This window comes from Photinus pyralis, unplaced genomic scaffold (genome assembly GCF_008802855.1).
Source record: "Photinus pyralis isolate 1611_PpyrPB1 unplaced genomic scaffold, Ppyr1.3 Ppyr1.4_LG1, whole genome shotgun sequence".
Lineage (NCBI taxonomy): Eukaryota > Metazoa > Arthropoda > Insecta > Coleoptera > Lampyridae > Photinus > Photinus pyralis.
Window position 1 is genome coordinate 62,748,627 of NW_022170249.1, and position 15,545 is coordinate 62,764,171.

Below are 15,545 nucleotides of genomic sequence, written 5' to 3' on the forward strand. Positions count from 1 at the left end.
GCACTAAAAGTTTTGAATGTTATCAAGTTAATACCAGGTCAGTATTGCTGTGCCAAATTAATTGTAGAGCTAATACTATTTACTTGATTTAGGAATAGTTCGCAAAAATCGAAGCACTGTAAATGCGACTGATGATGAGATCAATACTGTGATCACAAATTGGTTTAGATTTACAAAGGATAGAAATGGTGGAAGGGATGCAAGGAGGTCAGTCGTTACCAACAAAGAAAAAGAATAGAGCTAATTACAGTGGGTCATCATCATCACGATGAATACATTTTCGAGATCTTGCTAAAGCAACAAACGTAATAAAACAAGAATTGGCAAATGAAAAAGTAGGTCAAAATGTATGTGTGCAATCCAGTATCACTAATGGTGTACATGTTTCAAATCATGTATCAAATTTAGATAGTACAACTAGGCTTAGTGTAACTGAAAATGAAACTCATTTAGATATTAATTATTTGGAGTCGAGTAGCAATAGTGGCTCTGTTGTATCTGTCAATTTGGATGCTAAAGACGATGTTCAAGATAACGACTTTATAGAAAAAATAATTAAATGGTCTAAAAATCATAACGTCACCCATACTGCTCTTACGGACTTATTACATATACTAAAACCTCATCATGCTTTCTTACCTATGGATTCTAGAACTTTATTACATACTCCAAAAATTGTTGATATTACTAGTTGTGATGACGGTTCATTTGTTTATTTTGGACTACAAAATAATTTAGAGAAAAAATCACAATCTGGGTTAATCTTCTCAAATAATTATCCTCTAATAGAACAAAAAATGAAAATGAAAAATGTTTCTCCCAATCACTTTTTGTCTATCTCTGTAAATGTTGATGGCTTACCTTTGCATTCAAGTACAACAAAGTCGTTTTTGGCCATTACTTTGTATTTTAGACCAAGCAATTGATAAAAAGCCAATAGTTGTATCCCTTTATTATGGAGAAACAAAACCCGCAAGTGCTAACAATTTTTTGGCCCCATTTATTGAAGAATGCAGTCGTTTAGAAGCAAATGGAGTTACAATAAATGGTATACATTATAATTTTCAAGTAAGTTGTATTATAGCTGACGCCCCAGCTAGATCTTTTATAAAATGCATCTCTGGGCATAATTCACTTCATGGGTGTGAAAAATGTACGCAAGGTGTATACATTGGTAGAACCACTTGGCAGTATTTAAAAAATTATACTCTTAGGACCGATTCTTCTTTTAAAAATGTCGAGGGGCAAACCACTAAGCAACATTTGTGACAGTATTGCGCAAAACTGGGATTTCTCATGATTTTTTTGCGATTTCGCATGATTGCGCCAGATTTCGCAAGATTGCGCCGGATTTCGCACGATTGCGCCGGATTTCGGACGATTGCGCCGGATTTCGCACGATTGCGCAAGATTTCGCTGGATTGCACAGTAATTCGTAGGATTGCGCGGGGTGATAGTGTGGTGTTATTTTTCGCCCAATTATGTGCGATGCTGAAGCCTTATCAGATTTTTTAAGAAATACGGGCAGTTTTTTAAGGGTTTTGTAGAAGACAATAAACGAATACCTATGTCTTACACAAATTTTAATAAAAAAAATATTAAGAAACATGTCTAAAAAACAAAACATTTTACAAAAACTCTTTTAGCTCTTTCTTAATGGTCTTAAAAATTTGCTCAATTTTTATTTTCTCATTTCGTCTTAAATGAAAAGGTCCATTACCCATTAATGACACTGGACCATAAAAAATGAACTTATTGTTAACAATTTGTTTATCGTCCTCTCTTGGCCAAACATACTTATCTAGTTCTAATTTTAAAAACTTTATCTCACTTTTTGCATTATCTACCACTTTTATGATCCTTCCAATAATACCAGCTTTCGTAGCATACTGCATAATAAGCTTCCTGTTATATACTTATATTTCGACTTATATTACTTACTTCCGAGCTTATTTCAGAATCATCGTCTTCCGAAAAGGTTTCATTCTCAAACTCGCTATGAACAGACAACGAATCACTTACTGAAGTCTCAGAATCTGAGATATTCTCACTTTTCTTCTTCTGCTGAGTCTTCTGTGTTTTCAAATTTTCTGTGTTTTTGGCCCGGTTGTTGACACATTTTTTGCCTATTTTTTCATTAATACCTGATGTTCTTTTTTTTGAGGAACTCGTTGGTCCACTCGTAGCTTTGCATCGAATTAACCTATCGCTCGACAAGCGTCCTTTTCTTTTGAAAAACAGCCAACATAAAGTTGATTTTTTAACTACCATTTCTTTATCATTAATTTTAATTTTGATTAAAGAGATGTCTGATATGTCTGTTTTGCATCCGCTTAGGTCTTTTATATCTAAGGATGTAAAATTTTGCAAAATCTCTTCATCTTTGTTAATATCTTGTATATCTTCTTCATTTGCGGTTAATTGGGTTTCTGATAATTGTTCTGCTTCATCTTGAAGTGCCGTCGAGGCAACATTGGATTGAAGCAAAAAATTGCTGTCTGTATGGTCAGAATCATCTTGCTTTGGAATAGAGACTTCCGTTAAAGCTGCCTCCCACTGATTTTCTAACATATCTATTCCTAGTATTTTACAATCATTGACTGCATCATCTCTGGCTTTTATTATAACATTTCGTAATTCTTCGGTTGGCGGAATAAATGTTTCTTTGTTTCTTAAATTAGCACCTAGCTTCTTGTTTCTCTCTCTGGGGAACACGAATTTGTCTCCTAAAAAACACATTTAGTTGTTACCACAAATACTGTTTTAGGCCTAAATTTCTTCAGTATAATTTGCGACGAACTTCCCCCTTAGCTCGTGCACGCACGGTATTCTAAATAAGGGAAAGCACAATTATTTCAAGTTCATTTAATTGTCGAACAATAATATAATTGTACAATTCAATTATTACACCGGGGACGGTCGGTCGGTCACTCGGGCGCCACCAAGACTTAATCTGCACCCCCTAAGTCTTGGGAAAAGGGGCGGTGCGGTCTTCGCGGACGGGGTGGAAAGCCTCCGGGTATCCTCTAGTGGAGAACGGAAAAACCAGGGATCGGTCAGGGTTCACCACAAAATGGCGGCGGTCACTTCCGGATAATCTAAAACAAAATATGGCCAACGGCCCGGACGGTAAATTTCCTAAAGGGAATAAAGCAATAAAGCACAAATCAATTAGCGGTGTCTAGGGGAACGAAAAGCGGAAAAACAAGGAGAACAGAATATACTCCCCCCCCTTTAATCAACGTAATTGAAAATTAAGCGCTTACCTTGGTTAAGTAACGGTGATTTAAACGGTGGTAACACTATCGATAGAAAATACGGTAAGCTTAAGGCGGTAATGAAACTTAGCCGAACGGGGTAAAAGTTACGGTAGTGCAAAAAGGTAAACTCAAAACGGTAGTTAAACGGAAAGGATAACGGATTGACTTACGGTCGCTCAAACGGTAAAACGGTAAAACAAAAGGGTTTCGGTGGATTCGGAATGATACGGTTTCGCAAATTAAAGAAATCAAAAGGCGTACTTACAACTCGAAAGTATGAAGCAGAAAAGATCCCTCCCAAAATGAGCATTTTCCTTTTAAAGGAAACCAATTTTGGTGGAAGTGGAACAGGGAATTTCCAAAGCCGGGCGGTGCTCGTACCGAGAGCGGTAGAAAATAATTCGGTTTTTAATTAATTGCGGCTCCTGTGGTTATCTTAAAAATCTGGGACAACTTGCAAACAAATAGAAAAATTACAGCGCCTCTGTGGACACCTCTCTCGACGGTTTCTGACACGGTTTACTACTGCCCATTAACATGGCATTAATTAACAGCGCTTACCTAATTAAGCGTAATCAAACCTAAGTACTCATCAATCCAATCTGCAACTAGCTCCCTTGGACTTTTCTTCTCAAACGGCGCTATCGCTTTAACACTCTTATCGCAGCATGCAGGCATACGGACGGGACTGCAAAACTTGTAAACAACTCGATTTGAACTCGTTTTATCCTTGATTTTACTTATTATGGGAATCTAAAACATCTTATAAATAATTAACGGCGCTGAAACCAAAGAATATTAATTGTCCCTCATCTTCGCCAGGACAACATCCTTCGGTGGTTACAAAAATAACGCGGTCTTCTTGCGTAACGAAGCCCAAACCAAACGTTACATACAGGGTGGTCTTTGTAAACTGCAAACTAAATGGAGAAATTCCGGGTGCTTCGTTACACACCCCCCTTTCTTCGGAAAGAAAAGAGTGGAACTCTTTTCGGCACGGTATCCTAAAACACAAAACTCGGGGACGGGAAAACAGGACGGAATATTGAAATTCGGTTGCTATACTGATCGGTTTATTCCTCTCTTTTTTTTTCGAGGATAACATGGTTATTGTGGTGGCCCCCCCCAGGGCAAAATGCCCCTTCGGGTCTCAGGTATCCTAGGGCGGCACGGGCACCACGCCGATAGTCTTCCCACTACGCCGCACCTCGAGCAAAAAATGGTGGCCTGTGGGGCCGGGCATGCTCTCCGCCAATGCCCGAGCCTCCCGCACCTCCAACACAAGTGAACCGCCAGTTCGGGGTCCCTGGCACTGGTCACCCGCAGCAGGGTTGGGCGCTCCTCCACTCGTCCTCGTAGCGTAGTTGGGGCGGTCACTTCCTCGGAGCCGGTCTGGGTTCCCACCGAACGGGTGGCGCGGGGGGAGGCTTGTGTTCCTACCGCTCGGGTCTCCGCCTTCGTGTTGCTTACAGTCCTGGGGCACGCTTCCTTCTCCAACGTCTCCACCCAATCTAACACCTCAATTTCGGAGTCGGACATTCTAAAAAAATATAAGAACAAACTCCCAACTTATACGGTCGGTCACAGCGGTGTAACACATAAATTCTTCCCCTCCGGGACGGATAAAACGGGACGGAACGGACTACGGGGCATTGTCAAATCAATACCGGTTACCCTACGGTCGATAGGGTTTCAGATCTTTGACGTGGACTCTCGGAATCTTGGTCCTCTCGGACGGATGTTTCAGGGTGAATACCACCGGTGACTCCACTTTGTGGATGACATATGGGCCGGAGTACTTCGGCGCCAACTTCGCGGCATACCCCATGGCAGCTTTGGACAGAGGGTGGTCTTTCCGGAGTACCAAATCACCCACATGCGGTTTCCATTCTCGGTGTCGGAGGTTGTAATGATGCGCCTGCTTTGAAAACGCTCGGCCTATATTCCTAGCGACTAGCTGAAACACATCCTGAAGATTGTCTAAACGGTTACGGTGTTCGGGAATTTCGGCGGTCAGGTCGGTAGGGGTATCGGGATTCGGAGGTTCTTGCTGACGGTGGACAGTATTCGGAAGGACAAGTTCACGGGCAAAATTCAAGTAGGCGGGAGAAAATCCGGTTGATTCTTGGACGGAGGAATTCATAGCCATCATGAAATGAGGTAAAAACCTATCCCAACTCCGGTGATTTTCTTCACAAAACTGCGCAATCATGGTTTTCAAAGTTCGGTTGGCACGTTCGACGGGATTGGCCTGCGGAGTATACGGCGGTGTGAAACGGTGGGTAATACCAAGTTCGGAGAGGAGATTTTTGAAATTTCGGCTGTCATACTGGGCTCCATTATCGGTAATCAAAATCCTCGGTGTACCAAAACGTGTAACAACTTCCTCAAATAAAGCCTGAGAAACAGTAGCGGCGGTGGCTTTACGAACGGCTTTAAAACATACCCATTTGGTAAAACGGTCCTGGAAAACCAGAAGATATTGGTTTCCTTTCGAGGAACGGGGAAGTGGGCCTACAATGTCGGTACTGACAATGTCCCAGGGTAAACGGTTAGGATATAGCTGCATTTTCCCCGCGGCTTGCTGTTGAGATACCTTGTACCGTTGGCAAGATTCACAGTGACGGACATACTTAGCTACATCTCGGAACATACCTGGCCAATAATAATGATCTAAAATTCTGTTTACGGTTTTGGTGACACCTAAATGTCCGGCGGTAGGTGAATCATGATTTTCATGCAAGATACGGTTTCGGTTCGGTTTGGCAACACAAAGTTTCCACGGATCGGTAACGGTTTCATCTTTTAATGTGTTAGAATGAAAATGACGGTACAAATTATTGTTACGGATGCAATAATCCGGTACGGTATCGGGTCGGTCGGTTACGGCATTAAATTTATTTCGGTACCAAGAGCATTCGGGTAATTCAAGGGCAAAAATCGGTACTTCGGAAGTTTCGGTAGTGTCGTTCTCGGTATGAGGTAAAGGATCACGGGAAAGAGCATCGGCAACACGGTTGAGAACTCCTTTTCGGTACTTGATCTCGAAGTCATACTGCTGCAGGAAAATACTCCATCTTGCTAGACGGCCGGTCGGACTTTTGATTGAATGCAGCCAGCGTAAAGACTGGTGGTCGGATAGTACGGTGAAATGATAGCCTTCCAGGTACGGTCTCATCTTCTCAATTCCCCAGACAATGGCTAAGCATTCTTTCTCGGTAACGGAATAATTTGTCTCGGCGGATGTTAAGGTGCGACTTGCATACGCAATCACTCGGTCATCTCCATCGATTTGCTGTGTGAGAGCTGCGCCAAGTCCGGTGTGGGAAGCATCGGTTTGTAAAACGAACGGTCGGTCGAAATCAGGACAAGACAGTATCGGTGCGTTGGTTAGACGGTTCTTCAGGGTTTCGAAAGCTTGTTCTTGTTCTTCACCCCAACTCCATTTTTGGTGTTTTCGGAGGAGTTTGGTTAGTGGGGATACGATGTTCGAAAAATTCGGGACAAAACGGCGGTACCAAGATGCTACCCCAAGAAATCTTCTGACGGCTTTGATGTTGTGCGGAGTCGGTATTTGCTGGATGGCGGCTACTTTGTCCGGATCGGTTTGTAGACCTCCATCACTCACGACGTGGCCCAAATACTGCAGAGACGGACGGCAAAATTGGCATTTTTCAGGATTGATTTTGAGACTAGCCCATCGGAGTCGGTGGAAAACTTCCCTTAAGTTGTCTAAGTGCTCGTGGAACGTTCTTCCCAGCACGATTATATCGTCCAGATAAGCGAACGCTCGGGGTTCCATTTCGGGCCCAATGACACGATCCAAAAGACGCTGGAACGTGGCTGGGGCGGAGTGTAAACCAAACGGCATAACTTTGAACTGGAACAGTCCTCGGCCGGCTATGGTAAATGCGGTGATGGGTCGGCTAGTTTTGGTCAGCGGTATCTGCCAATACCCTTGTTTTAGGTCGATGCTTGAAATGTAACGGGCTTGACGGAGGCGGTCTAAAATCCCATTAATAAACGGAAGAGGATAGGCGTCTTTAACGGTGACTTCATTGACTTTACGGAAGTCGATACAGAACGCATCTTGCCATCTTTCTTTCGGATCATGACAATCGGTGAACTCCATGGACTTTCGGACGGTTCTATGATGTTCTCGGTTAGCATACGGTCGACTTCTTCATTAACGAGGGCTTGCATTCGGGGATTTTGGGGACGGTATCGTTGTTTAATCGGTGTGGGATCTCGGAGTTTGATGTCATGTTCGATTAAGTCGGTGCAGCCATTCAGGGTTTCGAATGGTGGTAATTCGGTTTGAAGAAAATCTTGTAATTCGGTTTCTTCGACGGCGGTTAGCGGGGTAATAACGGAACAGGGAATACATTGTTGAGAAACGGGACTAACTCGAGGAACAAGGAAACTGCCAAGGAATAAATTGCCGGTTTTCATGTTGAAATGGAGTTCGGTTCTGGAGAGAAAATCCATTCCAAGGAGTACTTCATAACCAAGACCTGGGGCATGATGGACTAAATGGGGAATTTCGGTTTCTAGGATGGTGATCGGAGCAATATAAGCGCTATGGATATTAACGGGTTGATTGGTAAAGCTCTTGGCTTGTTTATGTTTCGGCGGTCGGACGGTATCGGCAACTATAGTAGCGATATGTTTGTTAATGAATGAAATGGCTGATCCGGTGTCAATCAAAGCAGTAAACGGGTGGCCATGAATGTGAACTGTAATAAACGGACGGGGGTCGGTACCTTGTATCGCAGCAGCGGAGGGAGAAGTGTCAGCGGAATTTCGGACGGGACGGTTAGGGGGATTACTTTGGGTCTGACACCCACATTCTCGGGACATTACTCCTCGTCTACCACAGCGCGAACAGAATAGCATGGGTTGGTTGCGACACTGAGATCTCCAATGCCCAGTTTGACCACACCTCCAGCAAACTGGAGCCTCGCCGGACTCTGTAGAATGACCGGGTGCAGGCGGCCTAGAAGCGGTATTAACAGGGGCGGAAGGCAGTAAATTTCGGGTGGTATTGGGGTTGGGCTGTTCGGATGAACTGCGAGAAGTCCAGTTCCGGCTAGGGGTTAATGATTGTCTCGGAATGGGTGGCGGAGAAACCAACTGCCCTCGGTTTTGAGTGGAAAGTGGTTCGGCAAAACTAACTGACCTATTGGTACGGAGCGGTGGTGGATTATTGGTATTCAAATCGGTACGGTAAGCGGTTTCGGTACGGTTTCTTGCAAAATCGGTGCGGTTTACGGAATCTGTACGGTTTCGGTCAAAATAGGTTCGGTTTCGGTAAGAATCGGTACGGTTGGTAGATTCGGTACGGTTCGGTTGATCACCTCCACTAAATGGAACAGTGAATCGGGACGGTTGAGCCTGACGGGCTTCTCGGTACACATCTTCATAATTCTTAACGGCTTGAGTCAACTCGGTTACGGAACGGCAATCGGTACGGCGGATACATAAGCGGTATTCAGGCAATAAGTTATGGTGTAACCAGTAGAGCTCCTGTTCAGGGGACATACGGCCATGTCGACGGATTAGCGTTTGCAGTTCGGTAATGTAACGGACTGCGGGTTCATTAACTCTTTGACCACGGCGGCTAATTTGTGCCTCAAGGTTAATGTGATAATCAAGGGGGAAATAAAAATTTTGAAAATCGGTGACGAAGTCCAGCCAAGTGCGCCAGCGGAGACGGTTATTTCGGTACCATTGAAGTGCCAAGCCGGTGAATAATTCTGGCAACACAAGAAGTAACTGTTCGCCCGGTATGTTGTAGCGAAGGCTTATTTCATCCAAGCGTTCCAGGAAAGAAATGGGATCGGTATTCCCCCCAAAGCTAACATTCCAATCTCGGGTTTTAATTTTGAATGGGACGGAGGAGGGCTGAATCTGGGGCGGACTCCCAACAGATAGAGCATACGGATTAGATGCTGGCATAGTCCAGACTGGCGGTAACGGTTGGGTTTGTGCAAATCCCTGAGCAGCGGTAGTATAAGAAACAGACGGCGGATAATATGAATGACTCATAATCGGCGGTTGGGTGACAAGGGCGGTGGCGGAAGACGTACTTATCGGGGTAAAAGTAATATTCGGTGGCAACTTTAACGGCTGAGGAGAACGGGTGCCTTCGCGGAGAAAACAGATGTAACGGCGACACAATTCATCGCGGGTGCCTTCGGTATTCAACTTAAATTTATTCAACTCGGCTATTAATTCGGCTTTGCGGAGCTTATAAACCCAGCTGACCCGGACGTCAGTAGCAAAAGTAGCGGTAACCGGTTCATCCTCAGGAATAAGTTCGGGATCAGACTCCATGGTGGGATCAAGATCAATAGGTGGAGACATTTTCAAAAATAAATGGTATCAACACAAGTCAAAATCAAAATCAAGTCACACGCGCGGAAAAAAAAATTTCTCTCTTTCCCAGGTTTCGATTATACAATAAACAATCAAATCAATTAATGAAATGGGGATACTAAAAGTTGATAGCAAAAAAAAATTTAAAAAAAAATTTCAAAGTTCAAAAATAAATTTGAAAAATGTTCTAAGTCGGTAAAAATATAAAAATCTGACCTTACTTCCAGCGGTGCGGTGGTTGTTTTTGGTGTCGGTATGGCCGGTGGCGGTGGTTGTTTCAGCGGAGGTGGTGTTGTACCCTTCAAGTCCCTGCTCTCGGGCGCCAAAAATATATGCGACGAACTTCCCCCTTAGCTCGTGCACGAACGGTATTCTGAATAAAGGAAAGCACAATTATTTCAAGTTCATTTAATTGTCGAACAATAATATAATTGTACAGTTCAATTATTACACCGGGGACGGTCGGTCGGTCACTCGGGCGCCACCAAGACTTAATCTGCACCCCCTAAGTCTTGGGAAAAGGGGCGGTGCGGTCTTCGCGGACGGGGTGGAAAGCCTCCGGGTATCCTCAAGTGGAGAACGGAATAACCAGGGATCGGTCAGGGTTCACCACAAAATGGCGGCGGTCACTTCCGGATAATCTAAAACAAAATATGGCCAACGGCCCGGACGGTAAATTTCCTAAAGGGAATAAAGCAATAAAGCACAAATCAATTAGCGGTGTCTAGGGGAACGAAAAGCGGAAAAACAAGGAGAACAGAATATACTCCCCCCCCCCTTTAATCAACGTAATTGAAAATTAAGCGCTTACCTTGGTTAAGTAACGGTGATTTAAACGGTGGTAACACTATCGATAGAAAATACGGTAAGCTTAAGGCGGTAATGAAACTTAGCCGAACGGGGTAAAAGTTACGGTAGTGCAAAAAGGTAAACTCAAAACGGTAGTTAAACGGAAAGGATAACGGATTGACTTACGGTCGCTCAAACGGTAAAACGGTAAAACAAAAGGGTTTCGGTGGATTCGGAATGATACGGTTTCGCAAATTAAAGAAATCAAAAGGCGTACTTACAACTCGAAAGTATGAGGCAGAAAAGATCCCTCCCAAAATGAGCATTTTCCTTTTAAAGGAAACCAATTTTGGTGGAAGTGGAACAGGGAATTTCCAAAGCCGGGCGGTGCTCGTACCGAGAGCGGTAGAAAATAATTCGGTTTTTAATTAATTGCGGCTCCTGTGGTTATCTTAAAAATCTGGGACAACTTGCAAACAATTAGAAAAATTACAGCGCCTCTGTGGACACCTCTCTCGACGGTTTCTGACAAGGTTTACTACTGCCCATTAACATGGCATTAATTAACAGCGCTTACCTAATTAAGCGTAATCAAACCTAAGTACTCATAAATCCAATCTGCAACTAGCTCCCTTGGACTTTTCTTCTCAAACGGCGCTATCGCTTTAACACTCTTATCGCAACATGCAGGCATACGGACGGGACTGCAAAACTTGTAAACAACTCGATTTGAACTCGTTTTATCCTTGATTTTACTTATTATGGGAATCTAAAACATCTTATAAATAATTAACCGCGCTGAAACCAAAGAATATTAATTGTCCCTCATCTTCGCCAGGACAACATCCTTCGGTGGTTACAAAAATAACGCGGTCTTCTTGCGTAACGAAGCCCAAACCAAACGTTACATACAGGGTGGTCTTTGTAAACTGCAAACTAAATGGAGAAATTCCGGGTGCTTCGTTACAAATTTTAAAAGTCATCTCTAGTACCCACCACTTACATAAATTTAATGAAATTTTGTCGCATCTAATAGTGAGTTCCACAGTACTGCTAAGTAGTAGAGATTTTCTGTTACATTTATTGCATTAGACACAATTTCATGCTTAGTAAAAAAATTAATAAACTAAGCTTGAAACTAAGGTAAGCTGTACTTAATATGTCTTTTTCTTTTCTTACTATTATGTAATGCTATACAATATCCAATAAGCTTCTTTATTTACTTTACCTGAATCGTTTATTATACTATTTATAGCTTGAATTCTGTGTCTTCTTCTTAACAAATCCAGCATGTCAAAATTTACGACAGTTGACCAAGTTGATGTCATCGACCTCGTCTGCCTAAAGAATTTTTCACACGGTTGGCTGCTATAAATCCATGGTAACACAAATTCAGGATTGCTTCTAAACTTTTCAATGAGGATCATATAACCATGTGCATTTAATTCTATGCAAGTATATGTATTGAGAGTGAGCCAATTTTTTGCCAAGGTGTAGTTGCTTTGTTCTTTAATCCAAGCTCTCCATAGACGTAAAAAGAGCGTTACATACCAAATTAAGTAAACTCTTTCCTCTATTGATAATGACTTATCCAAGTATGAATCCAAAATGTATCGAGTGAGAACAAGCAACTGACGGGTAGCTTTGCATACATCACTGGTTAGTAAGCTGATCACACGAGTGGACGACAATTTGTCGATGGCTTCAAAATTCATTTTATCCGAACCTAACAACGAAAAATAAAAGCTAAGCAAATTTTCACAAAGGACTGAAAGAAACTGGGTATTTACTTTTAGTAATTACACCCTGTATAAAAAAAGCAGTAATGTTACTTACTATCCAGATAACTAAGGCATAATAAATGTTTGTCTTTGGAAACAGTGTTAATCAAATCGGTTAGATGATCCTTCGACACTTCGTAATTTCCCATTTTCAACACAATTTTTTCATTCAATAATCTGTTCTTCATTTTAGTGGCAATATGTACTGTGTCTTGCATTGGCACTAGATTATTTATGTCAAAATTTGCCTGAAAGGGTAAATAAATTTACTTTTATGAACATTAGAAAAAACCGGAAATATATTTGTATTTAAATAATCCAAAAAAAAACAATTTTTATAATCTACTTAGTTCTTTCCTCGGTTCTTTCTTTGTTTAATTCCAGAGAAATAAAAAAATTACCTGAAAGTATGGTGAATACGGTGTCTCTTGTTTGGAGAAAGCAGGAAGTCCGGCTATTATTTTCATGGCTTTTAAGCAACGAGAATCCCCATCAGAAGAAATTCCATCGACTACAATATTGTAATTTGTGGTTTCTTGTTGTATATATTTCCATCTTAATAATACATCTTCATGTGTAAATGTGTTATTACTCCCAAACAAAGTCAAGCAAAATGCGGCAGCCCCATCTTGTAAAGGCTGAGCCATAAAAACTTAGGCATTTTTTGCAAGATCGCTATTTTCTATAATATTTTTAATATTAGAGACTGAATTTATTAAGTTTTGATTCGTCTTCGGAAAACCAGTGTGTTCCAAATTAGTAAGAACATAGCCTACTAACTGGTTGGTTGATTGATCATAACGCGGTCGCCTCACAATAGCCGTTTGATCTTCTGAAATAAAAATCCGAAGAGGGTAATTTCTTTTTTCTAAGAATTCTTTTAACTGACCAAATGCTAATTCTCCTTCTCCACATTTTTCATAATTTTTTGACAAGCTTCTACTTAAAGTTGAAACAGAAGGAAGTCCGTTTGGAATATTAGCTACCAGAGTCTCATATGCAAGACGCCCTGAAGTTAAAAACAAATAAAGGCACAGATTTTTTAGTTCATCTGGGTACCGATTAGCAGAAGAGCTTTCTGAAGAATTTTTATTTACGGCTCTTATAAGCATTTCAAAAAACGATTCTGGGCCAAGTTTTTGACACTCATTATTTAACATTTCTGGTTGTCTATTTTCACAAAAAATGTTTGCTGATGTTGAAAAAGCTTTATTTAGCGTTGCGTTTTTAAGTATTTGACTTTTTATTTCTTCACAAATTTTATAAAAGTCGGTGATTTTAGTCTGACTAGAATCAAAATTTAATTTTTGGTAGGAAATTTTTTTTCCGTTCTTGAACGACTTTTAGGCGTGTTTTCAGCCGGCGAAATATTCAAGTTACACACCGTTTTACCCTCGGTTTCACCTCTGCTGTCATCTATTGAAATTACAGAATTACAAATATCCTGATTTATGTCCTGTTCCAAGTTCTGTTCAGAAAAGTCTATTTCCTGCGAGATTTCCTGCATAGTTTCTGGAGATTGTTCTTCTGATAAGTCTATTTCTCTGTTTGTTAATGGGCGTGAATTTGGGCATTCTGGTGGCAAGGATGAATTAGACGGTAAAAAATATTTTCTTATATTCGAGTTTATTTTTTTTTAACTGTAGATTTTTCGGAGGGTAATTTAAAATGAGTTTTAAAGTGCCTATTGACGTTTGAAAGGACCCACTTTTTTTATTTCTCTTCTTATCTATTTCGCAGTATGCCTTTGACCTAAAATCACATCGACTACATTGAATAAACGCCACGTCATCCTTGACTTCAACAATGATATCGTTAGTTGCTTGTTCCTGAAGACAAGAACTTTCTTCTGCTCCTATGCTTTTCAAGAATTTTTCTTGATAGGAGCGAACAACCAATTTTATGTGCTCTCGGATCCTTTCATTATTTTCCGAGTTATTTTCTTCAGAAGATAAAGCGCAGTCATTATCAGAAGCCGTACTAGAAAGGGATGTACCTCGGAATGTAGCTTGAGATGTACCTGGTGTCTCAGATATTCTTTTTTTTTTTGTTTGGCGATTATTTATTCTATCGTTAGTATTCAGTCTTTTTCGCTTATTTTCTTCAAATTCTTTACATTTTGTTCTCAAAAATTGTAGTAGTTTTTTGTCTCCATCCACGATGCAAAACACAGGAAGATTTCTAATAAAATTCCAAAAAAACTTATTTTTTCCTCTTCTGTAAGTAACAAAGGTAAAGTTTTTCTTGCAAAATCTTCAAGTTTTACGATGTCTTCGTCGTCTAATAAACTGAGAGCTTTATGATTAGAATATCCGGTGTATGCAAGGAGATCAATAAGGTATGCTGGAAAATTGGTATCTATATCAAATTCTTTTAGGATATCCAAAATTTTATTCTTGCTTTCATTTACTCGCTGCATTTTTTACCAACCTAAAAAATTATATGTTTGTCACATTGAAAAGATTAAATATTAACAGAGAAAACCAATATACCAGGTAAAAATAAAAACAGGGAGCATGCCGCCATTTTTCTTGTTTAAGTAATCGTTTTGAAATTTTGGGTCACTTCAGACTGCACTCATAATAAGTATTTTGTTTATGCTGCAGAAAGTTAACACTTCCGTTACGCATTGCGCTGAAAATCACGCGGGAAATTTTTGGAACGCTATGATTGGTTGAAACTTGAAACTCAAGGTTATCTGTGAGGCTCCGATTTCCAAAAATTAACGGATTTCGCGGGATTTCGCAAGATTGCCGGTCGATTTCACAAGATTTCCACGCGATTTTGCGATTTCCATAGCGATTTCGGGGGATTGCGACAGAATTTGTGACAGTATTGCGCACAGTGGTTAACCCCTCGAAAAATGTACTTTATGATGACCATCAGTATGCAAAGACTTTACTTACTGATCTTGATATAGGTTTGGTATCACAGGTGCCGTTAGACTATATGCACTTGATATGCCAGGGGGTCAATTTTTGAGATGCGATCTTTTTTTGCGAATACGCAAAGTTACGTGTACGTAGTTACGAATGTCAAGAAAACAATCAATTTTTGAGTGACAGTTTCTATTATTCGCAACTTTACTTACGATCATCGTAAAGATGCGATTGATAGATTTGACAACACCTGAATTAAAATTGACATTTCGCAAAATTAAATCTAATTTCGTATTTATTCTCATTCCATCTGTTCTATGGTTAAAGAGGTGTATATAATTGTACCTCGTTATTATAATGGACAGTTTAAAAAAGAGAGGTGCAAATGATTCCGAAAAGCAAAAAACTATGCTGGTGGAATATGTGAAAAATAAAGGGTACCGCTCACTAGAGCGAAG

The 15,545-nt window shown here is 40.9% G+C and overlaps 1 protein-coding gene across 1 annotated transcript; it reads right to left on the reverse strand.

The window, feature by feature from the left end:
• Window positions 1–1,522: 1,522 nt before the first annotated feature.
• On the reverse strand, window positions 1,523–14,751 carry LOC116180711. Its single transcript, XM_031500833.1, has 4 exons — window positions 12,610–14,751; window positions 12,264–12,456; window positions 11,656–12,153; window positions 1,523–2,726 (listed from the first exon to the last, which is right to left on the reverse strand). Exons 1-4 carry the CDS (start codon window positions 12,853–12,855, stop codon window positions 1,909–1,911), a joined length of 1,755 nt encoding a protein of 584 aa, XP_031356693.1. The 5' UTR covers window positions 12,856–14,751; the 3' UTR covers window positions 1,523–1,908.
• Between the last annotated feature and the right edge of the window lie 794 nt (window positions 14,752–15,545).

Excerpts from the sequence above, each read along its gene's own strand:
- LOC116180711 (XM_031500833.1), bottom strand. The coding sequence starts at position 12,855 with ATGGCTCAGCCTTTACAAGATGGGGCTGCCGCATTTTGCTTGACTTTG. Across the intron at positions 12,457-12,609 it reads CGTATTCACCATACTTTCAG|GCAAATTTTGACATAAATAA; the intron begins GTAATTTTTTTA and ends TTACCCTTTCAG. Across the intron at positions 12,154-12,263 it reads ATGCCTTAGTTATCTGGATA|GTTCGGATAAAATGAATTTT; the intron begins GTAAGTAACATT and ends TTTCGTTGTTAG.